At 41.1% G+C, this 11622-nt stretch overlaps 5 protein-coding genes across 5 annotated transcripts; 2 read left to right on the top strand and 3 right to left on the bottom strand.

Moving 5' to 3' along the window:
• Positions 1–58: 58 nt before the first annotated feature.
• On the bottom strand, positions 59–835 carry ATC70_010918 (uncharacterized protein; the record flags this gene model as incomplete). Its single annotated transcript, XM_064830122.1, has 4 exons — positions 59–295; positions 359–484; positions 547–629; positions 691–835. The coding sequence occupies 4 exons, from the start codon at positions 833–835 to the stop codon at positions 59–61; spliced, it is 591 nt and encodes a 196-aa protein (XP_064682624.1).
• A 931-nt stretch (positions 836–1766) lies between these two features.
• On the top strand, positions 1767–2592 carry ATC70_010917 (uncharacterized protein; the record flags this gene model as incomplete). The annotated part of the gene is made up of 3 exons (XM_064830121.1): positions 1767–1924; positions 1984–2192; positions 2249–2592. 3 exons carry the CDS (start codon positions 1767–1769, stop codon positions 2590–2592), a joined length of 711 nt encoding a protein of 236 aa, XP_064682623.1.
• A 209-nt stretch (positions 2593–2801) lies between these two features.
• On the bottom strand, positions 2802–4747 carry ATC70_010916 (uncharacterized protein; the record flags this gene model as incomplete). The annotated part of the gene is made up of 4 exons (XM_064830120.1): positions 2802–2908; positions 2969–3395; positions 3452–3556; positions 3617–4747. 4 exons carry the CDS (start codon positions 4745–4747, stop codon positions 2802–2804), a joined length of 1770 nt encoding a protein of 589 aa, XP_064682622.1.
• A 517-nt stretch (positions 4748–5264) lies between these two features.
• On the top strand, positions 5265–6044 carry ATC70_010915 (uncharacterized protein; the record flags this gene model as incomplete). The annotated part of the gene is made up of 4 exons (XM_064830119.1): positions 5265–5376; positions 5445–5542; positions 5600–5684; positions 5743–6044. 4 exons carry the CDS (start codon positions 5265–5267, stop codon positions 6042–6044), a joined length of 597 nt encoding a protein of 198 aa, XP_064682621.1.
• Positions 6045–6060: 16 nt separating this feature from the next.
• Positions 6061–8910, bottom strand: ATC70_010914 (uncharacterized protein; the record flags this gene model as incomplete). Its single annotated transcript, XM_064830118.1, has 9 exons — positions 6061–6097; positions 6154–6237; positions 6291–7127; positions 7189–7685; positions 7737–7852; positions 7912–8215; positions 8271–8414; positions 8470–8589; positions 8647–8910. 9 exons carry the CDS (start codon positions 8908–8910, stop codon positions 6061–6063), a joined length of 2403 nt encoding a protein of 800 aa, XP_064682620.1.
• Positions 8911–11622: the final 2712 nt, after the last annotated feature.

Raw genomic sequence — 11622 nt, 5'->3', positions numbered from 1 at the left:
TTAGCAATGCGAATGAATCAAGAAGCTACCGCATAACTTTATTGATGGGTGCAGTGCGTTACAAAATCATACAGGAGCTCTTTTTTGATTTGGCTTCCTCACGATGAAGTGTCTCCTTTCGCTTGACAATGAGTCTCATCAGCGTACAATAAGCTTCTTCGACGTTTTGTCTAGTTTTAGCAGACGTCTCAATGTAAGGACACCCCCATCCTTGAGCTATTTGCCGGGGCTCACTGGAATCTACGACACGCAAATGTGCTAAATCAACCTTGTTTCCAACCAATACAAACGGAATCTATCCGTAAAGCCACATCAGTATACAAATCACTATTGTGGGCAACTCGGTCAAGCATCTTACTGATTCATCATCCAGTACGCGCAAAATTTGATCCCTGAATTCCTGCGTATGGTCCAAAGATTCTTGTTCGCAGACGGAAAAGACACACAAGAACCCTTCTCCTGAACGATAGTAGTTGTCTCGAATCTGCATCGTTCGTTAATCAATAGTCGTTGATATGATACCACTTGCCAATCTATCCAACTTACAGCGGCATATTCTTCTTGTCCTGCTGTATCCAAAATATCAATCTGACAATCGATGCCATCCAGCAAGATCTTTTTTCGGTATGCTTTTCTTTATGATTAAATAAGTATGTACAATCTCAATCATGTCACTGTCCATCAACTTACAGTCAGCCTTGGTAGGGTCGTATTCTTCAACAAAATCGCCATACATGTACTGCAGCGTCAAAGCAGATTTACCAACACCGCCTGATCCTACCATGATAACTTTATGCAGAGGGACATTGCTGGCTTTAGTTGCACGTTTTGGCATAGTGTTAGCTATCTAATCAATAAAAAAAAAAAAAAAAAAAAAAAGGAAAAGAAAGGAAAAGAAAAGAAATAGGAGTATGCCTGACTAATGCGAATGTATGTGTGTACACACTGATGGGTGACGACATGCATTTGTTGTGTTGATAGTGTTTGTGCATAGCAATATAGCATGATGCTATTACTGCCAAATCTCACAGAGCAGCAGGTGCACAGTAAAATCACAGAATTCAAAAGATGTTGATCCTGCTGACCATTGTTATCACACTATTTACTTCTCTGTAGATTTCGAGACACCCCTCAACATTTTATACGTTTCAGATGATCACTATTTTTGCCGCTGATACACTCTGAAGAGTAGCATAAACTTAAACTGGCAATGCTGCCATGTCGCTTTGTTCCATATAAAAAGGCACAGTTAACTCCTTTCTTCAAACTATAATGTAAGATAAGGGCCAAACTATCTCAAAGTCATGTAATTGACCATGACGAGATTGGCAAACACATTTTTTGACAGGATGATACATTTGTTGAGCTATCATGCATCATTTTAGTATTTCCTCTATCAGATAGCTCTTTGACTTTTTCACGGTGCAACATGGCTCCGTCCTAATTCAGAGGCAATGTTGACCATACATCATGCCATCCATGTCTGCGTTCACATGGCAATTCTGTAGCTTGACAACCACCACATCATACGCACGCAGTTACCATAAAAACGGGTAGATCACAATGTGAAGCGTATCGTCATACCGAGTACATAAAGCAATGACAGCAGGAAAATCTGGTATGATTTTTTTGGTGTTGAAATGTGCTACAAATGCAAGTTTCACTCGCATTTACATGTCCGAGTAGATCTTGTGTATAAAAGCCGTAAAATTGAATCATTATACCCATCATATCATTCTCTGATCACTTGCTCCAATACCTACAAAATGAAGTTCATTGCCACTCTTTCTGCCCTTGTTGCTGGTGCCATTACCTTGGTCAGGGCTCAACAACCCGCTGTCAATCAACAGGATGCCGGTGTTTACTTTACCAATCCTGTTCTTGGCTCAGTCTTCCAGGCCGATGCTCCTTATTCTCTCACTTGGTAAGTTTGTTGCATGGAATATGGAGATGTTTACTGATGGGGTGCCTCTGCGTGCTTAGGACAGCCATTCCTAATGCTGTTGACGATAAGATCGATGCCATTGAACTGAGAATGGGTTCCGCTTCCAACCTCGAGTTGATCCAAACTATCAACACTCAACCCATTCCTTTGGCTTTGGGCAAGTTTGATTGGGTTCCTTCAAAGAACTTGACCACTGCTACTAGTTATGTTCTCCTGGCAAAGAACTCTCAAGGCATTTCTTATTCTGGTAAGTCAAACAAGTGTTGTCAAAAAGAAGGGCAAGCACTAACCGATTGCGATCAGCTTATTTCACCATCATTGGTCAAGCTCCTGGTGTTCAAACTAACTCTACTTCATCTGTTGCCCTTGTCGCTACTGCTGCTCTTAGCACTGCTATGCCTCAATCTTCTGTAGCTTCCAACGCTTCCTCTTCCATCATGATGACCGCCTCTGCCTCTGCCCCTGCTTCTGCTTTACCTTCTTCCATGATGCCCACTGCTGTCTCTGTGGCATCATCCATGGTTTCTGCTATGCCCTCTGCTCATGTCGGGCATCTTGGTGTCTCTGTGTCTGGCGCTACAAACCTCAAGGCTGGCCTTGTTGGTGCTGCTGGCGCTATTGGTGCTGCCATTGTCATGATGATCTAAGCATCATCCCAGAATCATTATACTCTATATTTCAACTATTAAAACTTTATTATTCATCGACAATAAACTATTGATCATCATCAAAAGACGCCTTGATTTCGTGTGTATCCATTGAAAGGTAGAATAATTTATTAAACGTATTAAGTCAAAGTAGTAAAGAAATATATAATTGAAAGAAAGATGCAAAGTAGAATATATATAAATTAAGATTAATTTTGAACAGCATTCATAGCAGATGCTAAGCTTTGTATTATGCACAATGAGATTTTGATGTTTCTGTAGTCGGGATGCGTTGGTTCGGTATGTTTTTCGAGATCTATTGTACAAATGACTGATAAGCAACGAATTAACATCCATTCTTGAGTCAATGCCATACCTGCAAGTAACAGACCGTATCGGGTAACCCGTTGAATTGGAATAATCAGGTAATCACCAAGCGTAAACTGCCTGGTTTCCTTTCTCAACGCTAGTTTTTCGTTGTACAAGGTGTATGCCTTGTTGGTCTTTCTTTGATCCATCAACTTCTTGTTGGCTTTGTAGTCCAAAGCACACCGCAGAAAAGTGACCATGGATTCGGTCATTTCGCGCAACACCAGCCCAATGTTCACTTGGTCCGTTTGGCAGTTGGGATCATTCACTTCCTCTTTAGGAGGGATCTTATCCACTTGAAATTGCCCTAGTCGACGAATCAATATAGATGAGAAATTCATGAGATCCTGTAAGTTGGCAAACCAATCCATGTCAGTGGGGCGAGCTGACACACTGCCTCTTTCCAGTGCCAACTTTAGCGGATCACAAAACATCTAGATTTAGCGGTTAGATGAGAGAACCCTTCACATTTTCTTTGTAATCAACTTACCACTTTGGAAAAGTTCAATTGGTTCCAAAATGTGATTTCAGTCGTGTAGAATTCTTGTAGAATGAAGCGTCTCGTCAGGAAATATCTGGCCTTCTTTGCGGGGGACTATAGAGAAGCACATGTCAGTAAGAGCAATTAGAGCAATACGTGTAATCAAATACTTACAATCGTGTTGTCTTGGCGCTGAACGGAAAACGAATGCTTCAGTGCTGCTAGCAGGTAGGTTTGCCATTGGTGCAACGCCTTTTGTTCAGATTTGAGGTTGCATCTTCGTTTCAGTTTCACAGTTCTCGGCTGAATGTTTCTAAAGTTCAATACGAGCTCGTTGGTATCTGGCGCGTAAACATTAAACAATAAGGTCTTGTAGTCTGCACTGCTCTTGGATAGTGGCGGTGATGGAGGTGGTGTAAATACGGATGATGACGATGGTGTAGATACTGGTGAAGGGGATGAATGGCACAGGACACTTTCCGTTGAGGTGCCTCGCTTCAAATTGGGTCTTTGGTGCATTGGAATGATGGAGAATAGTTTCGTGCTTGTGCCACCTGTTTTTGATTTGGACGTTGTATTACCTGCTTCATCCAGAAAGATGTTCTGATACTTGTAATTTGGGCAACTCAATCGTCTTACAGCGAGCATGTCACTTTCCGATTGGGTGGTGGTAGGATGATTGTCTTGCTCAGGAACAACGGTAGATGCAGATGACACAGACGATGACGACTTATGACGAGTAGTGTAGTACTCGCTTGAAAAAATCGTGTCAGAGTAAACACCAGAACTCCTTCTACTCACAACGGGTGTAACGGGCGTACTTGCTGATTGCTTGACATCATTCTCCCATAGTGCTGTAGGGCCTTTCAAACTTGTTGACCAATCTAGATTAAAGAGGAGCTGTGGCGGTGGTTCCGGAGGTTCCACTAATCCAGCTTTGAGTCCTCCAAACCCTCTTCTGGGTGGAGTGGATTGCTGCCTCTTCAAGTTCATACGAGGCAATTGAAACCACTTTTTCTTGTTATGCGATACATTCCTCTGTACGTATTGCTTCAGGTCTGAAGATGATTGATGATGGGGCTGCAAGCTGTCAATGGTGTATTCGTAGACTGCGCTGGCGGATCTCTTGTGCTGCTTAATGGGAGATGTTGTCATGGAAACATCCAGTGGTGGTGGATGGTCGCTATGGAGATCAATTGAAACAGGTGTCAATGGCTCCTTTGTTGTATCCTCGCTGTCAGACCATTTTGCGATATCTGATGTATCAATTCCAAGTTGTTCGACTTTATCGATGATAGTTTCCATTCAATTCAATCAAAGAGAACAACGCACAGACACTGGAGGAAAGGATGAGTTGAGTGTACAGAAAAAAAGAAAGAGCAGATGATGCAAAATGTGTATTGTTCAGTGTATAAAAAAAGATTTTGGGTTTCATAGTTGGGAGTCAAATTCGGTAATCTTTCTTCCAAAGTTTTCGATGGGATGAGCTTCTAGAGGGTTTGTATTTCCATTTATCCCCCCCACCCCTTGGTTCATGACAGACAGCGTGGCCAGTCCAGCATGGCCAATAGACGGATGGATTTGATACACTAGCCAAAGCCTTGCATTGGATACTGAACAATAGATTACATACGTCCACTGCAAACACATTTCTTGCTAGTTCATTATATAATGAACTGCTTACGGGCGTCAGTGTAAGCATTCTCTCGATCAACCAATCTCCATTCATGTGGAATAATCAAACTCAACGTTGTGATTGACAGTTTTTCTCTCTCAAACTTTACCCCAGCTTTCTTTCTGTTTTAACAACGCATCCCACAACATGTCCAGCATTTTGAAAAGAGCCATTTTATCCAGAGCTGCCGTTCGCCCTTGCTGTCTTCCTTCCAAGCGTGCTGTTATTCGACCTTCAGTTCAGCATGTGTTTGGCAGATGTAAGTCTATTCGCGAACCCTGGAGGCAGAAATTAAATGGCCTGATATGCTAATTATAAATATAATAGCCTTCTCAGCCAGTTTTCCCAAGCTTGATAGAATTTCTGATGCAGAAGAGCAGATTAAGATTGGTGCTGATTACATGAACAAAGGCTCACTTGATATGGTAATAGGAAAACCACATGCATTCATCCCCTGAATTATATTAAATGGCATATCATAGGCTATGAATAGCTTCCATAAAAGTGTTCAAGCAGCCCCCAGTGCGGCTGGCTACTTTAACATTGGTGTATGCTATTTCCAAATGGGTAAATACAAAGACATAATTCATGCTAATGTTCCATCTGTTAACATGAGCTTGCACAGGCAAGCACAAGGACGCCATCAAATCCTTTGAACGTTCGTTAGATTATGAGCCCAACTCAGCAGATGCTCACACCAACATTGCGTCAGGTTACTTGATGTTGAAGGACACAACAAACGCTATCAAGCACTTGGAACAAGCATCCAACTTCAACCCCTTGGACGGTGAAGTTCAGTACAATCTTGCTTGCGTTTATGAGGCTGTTGGTAGATTGCAGGACGCAAAGATTAGATTTGAGAGAGCTGGCATCATGGGCATTGATAGAGCAGTTACGGCTTTGGAAAAGTTGAAAAAAAAGCTGTAAAGAATAAAGGTTTTATTTAGCGAGAGCCTCCAATATGAACTGATCTCAGTACTCTGTGCAATGTTGTGAGTCGATAGCTTCATCAGATATGATAGGAGGAAACCCTTACCTGGCGACATTTTCCATTGCTTTGCGTCTCATTCTCTCCTTTTGACTGAGCACTGTGTGCATAGGTAACGGTGTTCGCAGCACTCTGATAGTCCATTAGTTTTGCTTGACATATTAGGTCATTGTGGCACCACTTACTTTTCAAACAAGACAATGACATCTCGGCTGTTGAGGCGATTGTATTTTCTGTTTCTTACTTGAGGAGTCAGGTATTCTTCAGGATTGTCTGATAAAATGGCCAGATCCAGTAATTGTCGCAGCTCCACAAATGTATCCATAATAGTTGGATCGCCCAAATTGTGCACAAAATCCTCTACAAACCTGACATCGATATCAAAATTACTCAACGCAATTTCCGTCATGATGCGCTGGTCTGGGTTCAGCAAGAGGGCCTTCATGGACTGACTCAAGTGCTCCAGGGCATCAAAATACAGCAGACTCTTGATGGTCTCGGGCAGATTGAGTAATGCAGCATTGGTGACATTGGTCAAAAACGTAACGAGATCCTGCAAACTGGGACTTGGTTGCTTTTGGATCTCTTCCGATTCCCAGTCGTATTCAAACAGCTCCAGGAACTCATCCAGCTTAGAATTCACCAACTCAAAAATACGCTTTTCTGCTTTTCGACGGGTATCTTTGAATGTCGAAGTAGCCTTGAGATGGATATGACCAGAACGATGGAATGAGCGGGTTTCCATGAGCAACATTTCGAAATCAGGGCATGTGGATTCAAAGTACTCAATGTTGATGATAATCTGCACAATCTGCGACAAGTTGGTGGACTGTAATTTCTTGAGCAAAATGGCATTGACTTTCTTGATCAATAAACTATCCACGGCCTTCTTGAGAATATCGTCCATTTCACCATGTGTCTGACTGAATCCTTCTGCAAACTGATAAAATTGGTGTACAAAGGAGCTGACGTCTCGACAGCAGGTAGGAAACACCTTGGAGAATGGTAAACGAAGGGGAAATCTGAGCATAGTTGCGTGAGTCATATTGTCTGTTTGATCCAGCACATCCAGCAGCACATTACCCATATCTCTTTATAAATTCTCGGTCTGGTCGGAATCGGGTATATTGCATTACTTCCTTCAGCTCATCGTCGTTCTCCACCGTCATGGGCATACATTCATCCTCCTGCACTATCTTCTCAAAGACTTCGCTGTATTGGTTGATTAGCAGTTCTGAATAACGCTGGAATAGTGTCAGCAAGGTCTCTTGCAATGGCTTGACAGAATAGTCGAATCCTTCTAGTGTTTGAATAAATATCAGCAGAGAAAATTTGATTCTCAGGAACAGCTCAGGATCGCTGCATCCCTTCAAACTTTCAGAGACCACTAGAATAACTTTGCCTGTTACCATCTCCCACAAACCATCTACTTCTGCTTGGCTTCTGAATTCAGTTGTGTTGTGTAAAATCATGTGTTCAATGATAAAGAAGCCAACAATGTCTTGTAGCAAGAAATCAAAGGTGGTTAGATTGCCATCACGCAAATTGATTGGCGTGGACAAGGCGAGATTGGCTTGTGCCTGAATCAACTGTTTAGTGGATGGCATGATCGCTGATATACTACAACTTACTCTTCTATCCTCCGAATACGATGTCTTAAATTCGTTTCTTTTACCCAGCGTTTCATACACATGAATACAACGATACAGAGGCTCAAAGTCAATATTCACTTCATCCAATATACTCGCTAAAGTCGGCATACATTAGTTCTCTGCGTGTCCAATGGCAAAAATGAGCAAAACTTACTTTCTAATCCTTCGTTGACGACCATTTCAATTGCTGAATTCACCTGATGATGTTGGAGGTTCTTTAATTTAGGGTTTTCTGTTGTCTTTGATCTCCATCTCTCTTGTCGTTCTTGCATGCGTTGCATAGCCAAGTTTCCAATTTCTCGAGAGATTTCACGCACTCTTGCTAGCCATTCCTTCAACTCGACTGTCACTGTGCTTTTGATGGTGTTCTGCATCACAGGAATGCCCTGAGACAGCATTCTAGCAAATGTATATTGTGTGGTTTGGCCTAAGCGATCATTTTCCAGTCCATCCAACGTCTGCTCTACTGTTCAATGTACACTCCTTGACATGTTTCTATGGAAAAGTACTCACTTTTAACGCTGCATAGTACTTTTTTCTTTCCAGCAAGTCGTTCACTTTGTTGGCAGATTCCAGTACGACCAAGCTGGATTGCAAAGCTTCGATGGCGTCTTCTACATTTTGTTGCACTTTTCTGGCATTTGTCAGTTCTCGTTTCTAGTCAATGAGAAAGATCAGCATTTCGCATCATGCAGACAGCTAAGATGCTTACTTTCTGAGCCCAACGAGTGCCTCGAGATTGCAAAGCATCATTGACTTCTGCCAGTTTCCTACGTAGTTCAACTGATCCTTGTCTCACTTTCAAGAGTTGGTCGACAGCGTGCACGAATTCCTATACATTCCATCAACACTTGAAATTTGTATTGCAATTGCCATCCTGTTGCCTTACTTGATAATGAGAATTACACATACGCTCAATCTCACCATCCTTCTTTCTAATCAAAGTATCCAGCGCATCCAGGAATGCTCCCTGTTTGCCTGTTTCTGTAATGTTCTTGATGACAGGACCCAACTGTTCCAGGTTTTCAGAGTCGTCTAGAGTTGCTGAAAAGGTCAACTCGATGCCGCTTGCAAATACACTGGTATCATTCACTGTGGTCTTTTCCATCGACCTCGCTAGTCTTCCAAGTTCTTCATCGTTGGTGGCTGGCATCGTTGCAAAATGTAGAGAAATGAGGGCGAATAAGAATACGAAACAAAAAAGTTTATATCTATCTATTGAGTTGTGTGCTACAAGCAAATATTGATATAGACGTTGATGACGCGCAAAGCAAGAGGAACAGAAAGAAAGGTGTTGCACTGTTGGAAGAAATTAATTTAATTAACTGCTTCTGGTGTGCTCCTCCAGATGCTTTTATTCAATTTCAGTCAGGTGGAGATTGCTGAATGGCCAATTTATGCAAGACTTCATTGTAGTAGCCTACTGTCCAGTACAGCTTGAGCTATGTAGAGACATCTCTGCATTTTTACCTAATCATCTTGTTTTTCTAATGCTTAACCAAGAGTACGGTATATATTGATATAGAAGAAGGCCCTGATGCCATAAGATAGCGGTGCTCATCTCATTCTAGTTTGGATGCGTTAGGCAGAGGGCTTTTAGTCTGAACACATCCCACACTCACAACATCTGGTTCCCAATGCAACATCAATCAAAGGCACAATATTACACCAGTTTTGAAGAATAAAAAGCTTTATTCAAGCAGCGTACAGAAAGAAAACGTATTTTCTTGGTCAATCAAACCACATCATACCCTGATACAAACAGAGATCAACCTCGAGAAGGTGAAAATACAACTAGTCCCAAAAGTAAGTCTACCTTGAAAGCAACCCTTCACTGTAAAACCTCTTGCTCTACTTGAGACAGTGGTCATGCAGCATGTCACCCGAGTGTTGGGTAATAAAAGACGACACCTTAGGTATCCAGTCCTTGACACTCTTCTTCTTCCCATCCAAACTATCGAAGAATCCGAGAAGGGGACTTCTGCAAAACTGCATTCAATTAGACTTCGCAATTGGATGCTCAATTTACAATGAATAAATATACCAGCCATAAAAATGCACAATAAATAGAAAATAAGGCAGCTAGGGCAATTTGTAGCTCCTTTCCGTTCGCAATCCCCCTCTCATTATCCTTCAAAGCATCTATTACCTATACAATAAGCATAGTATTGACTTCTCCGGCCAATATCACTTCAAGCTCCGTGAAAGATATTCTCATTTTTCGACTTGCTCGATTTATTTTACCAGATTCGACTAAGTAAAATATGCTAATCATCCTATGCCTTATTAAGCTTCCTTGAAGTACTTTTCAAGGCGCATCTAATGGTGTTAGTAAAAATATATGTTCTGAACAAGCTTATTGAGTAATTTCAAAAAATATTAAATGAGATTTTTGGCCAAAATGCCGAGATTTTCTATACCAAGGTTTCACAAACAAAGTTTTAAGGGTTGCTTTGGATCGAGAGAAACGTTTTGACTTGATATATGCCTTAGTAAAAGTCTTCATTTTTGAGGTCAAAAATGCGATCGTTTGATTTTTGATGAAAACAATGAGGGGTACCTCACGGTTTTTGGTCGAATTTTGGCCATGTTTTTTTGATCCCCAAAAAGTTGAACAATAGTGGCCATAAGCAACTGCCAGATGAGAGCAACTGTTTGGAGCTATTCTGACGGTCTAAAACGGCCTTGAACGCAAGAAAACGCAGATCAAATGCACTCAGATTTTGCGGTATTAGGGGCACTAAGGAATATAAAGGGGGAAATACCAGTATGCTGCTTGCCCGTATATGAAGTAGCTACGTGTATATGGATGTAGAGAATCACATAAGAATTAGATCCATAGATAACATGAAGGTTTTTCATGTGTACGTGGAGGGCCAAAATGAAAGTAGCAGTATTTTGATAAGATACTATGCAACCTTGAACCAACAGACAATTTTGCATTTCGCATAAGGATAAGCAATTAAATCCTGCAAACTTGAAAAAATTGTAACAAGGTTAATAAAAGGTGGTCAGATTGAACTATGATACCTTTCAACTTGTTATTCCTTTCTTACTAGCTTCGCAAACATCGTTTACATTCATCAGAAAGGCATTTTGCCAGCCAAAATTAATTCAAATTCCGCCACAGATTTTATTTCATCGATTCGTCAATTTTGATTGATTTTCGACTCAATCGATCTGTTTTGTAAGATTCGACTATAGAAAGTGTGATGATCACCTTGTAATCCTTTAATCTGTCCCTGGTGGTAGGGCGAAGTGGTAGAACTCCCGTATGCCAACGGGAGGATCCCCGGTTCAAATCCTGGTGAACGCAAGTTGTCTGAATTTTTGACGTAGTACTGATGTCCTCGTTTGGTGTTTTGTATTCTTATCCATTCTCTATTTTTGACGATTTCCGCAAGATTGCATTGGCTCTAGGTTTCGCACCTTATTAGTAGTAGATTTCTTTCCCAACTTAGTTCAAAATTTCTTATTCCCCTTCATTGCAGACATTGGGTCCACCAACAGTCTTTTCTATCCCTCAGTATGACATTTAAAGGACTTTAAATAAAACCTGGAGCTCGACTCCCCTACAAAAAAAAAAAAAGTAATCCTTTAATCTTCTTTAGAATACTTTTCAAGGAGCATCTAATAGTGTTAATAGAAATATATGTTCTGAACAAGCTTATGGAGTAATTTCAAAAAATATTAAATGAGATTTTTGGCCAAAATGCCGAGATTTTCTATACCAAGGTTTCACAAACAAAGTTTTAAGGGTTGCTTTGGAACAAGAGAATCATATTGAACTAATACATGCCATAGTAAAAGTTTCCGTTTTCAAGGTAAAAAACGCGATCGTTTGATTTTTGGTGAAAACCATGAG

The sequence above is a fragment of the Mucor velutinosus genome (assembly GCF_035048745.1).
Source record: "Mucor velutinosus strain NIH1002 chromosome Unknown tig00001564, whole genome shotgun sequence".
Taxonomy (NCBI): Eukaryota; Fungi; Mucoromycota; class Mucoromycetes; order Mucorales; family Mucoraceae; genus Mucor; species Mucor velutinosus.
This window is presented reverse-complemented; position numbering and strand designations above follow the sequence as displayed.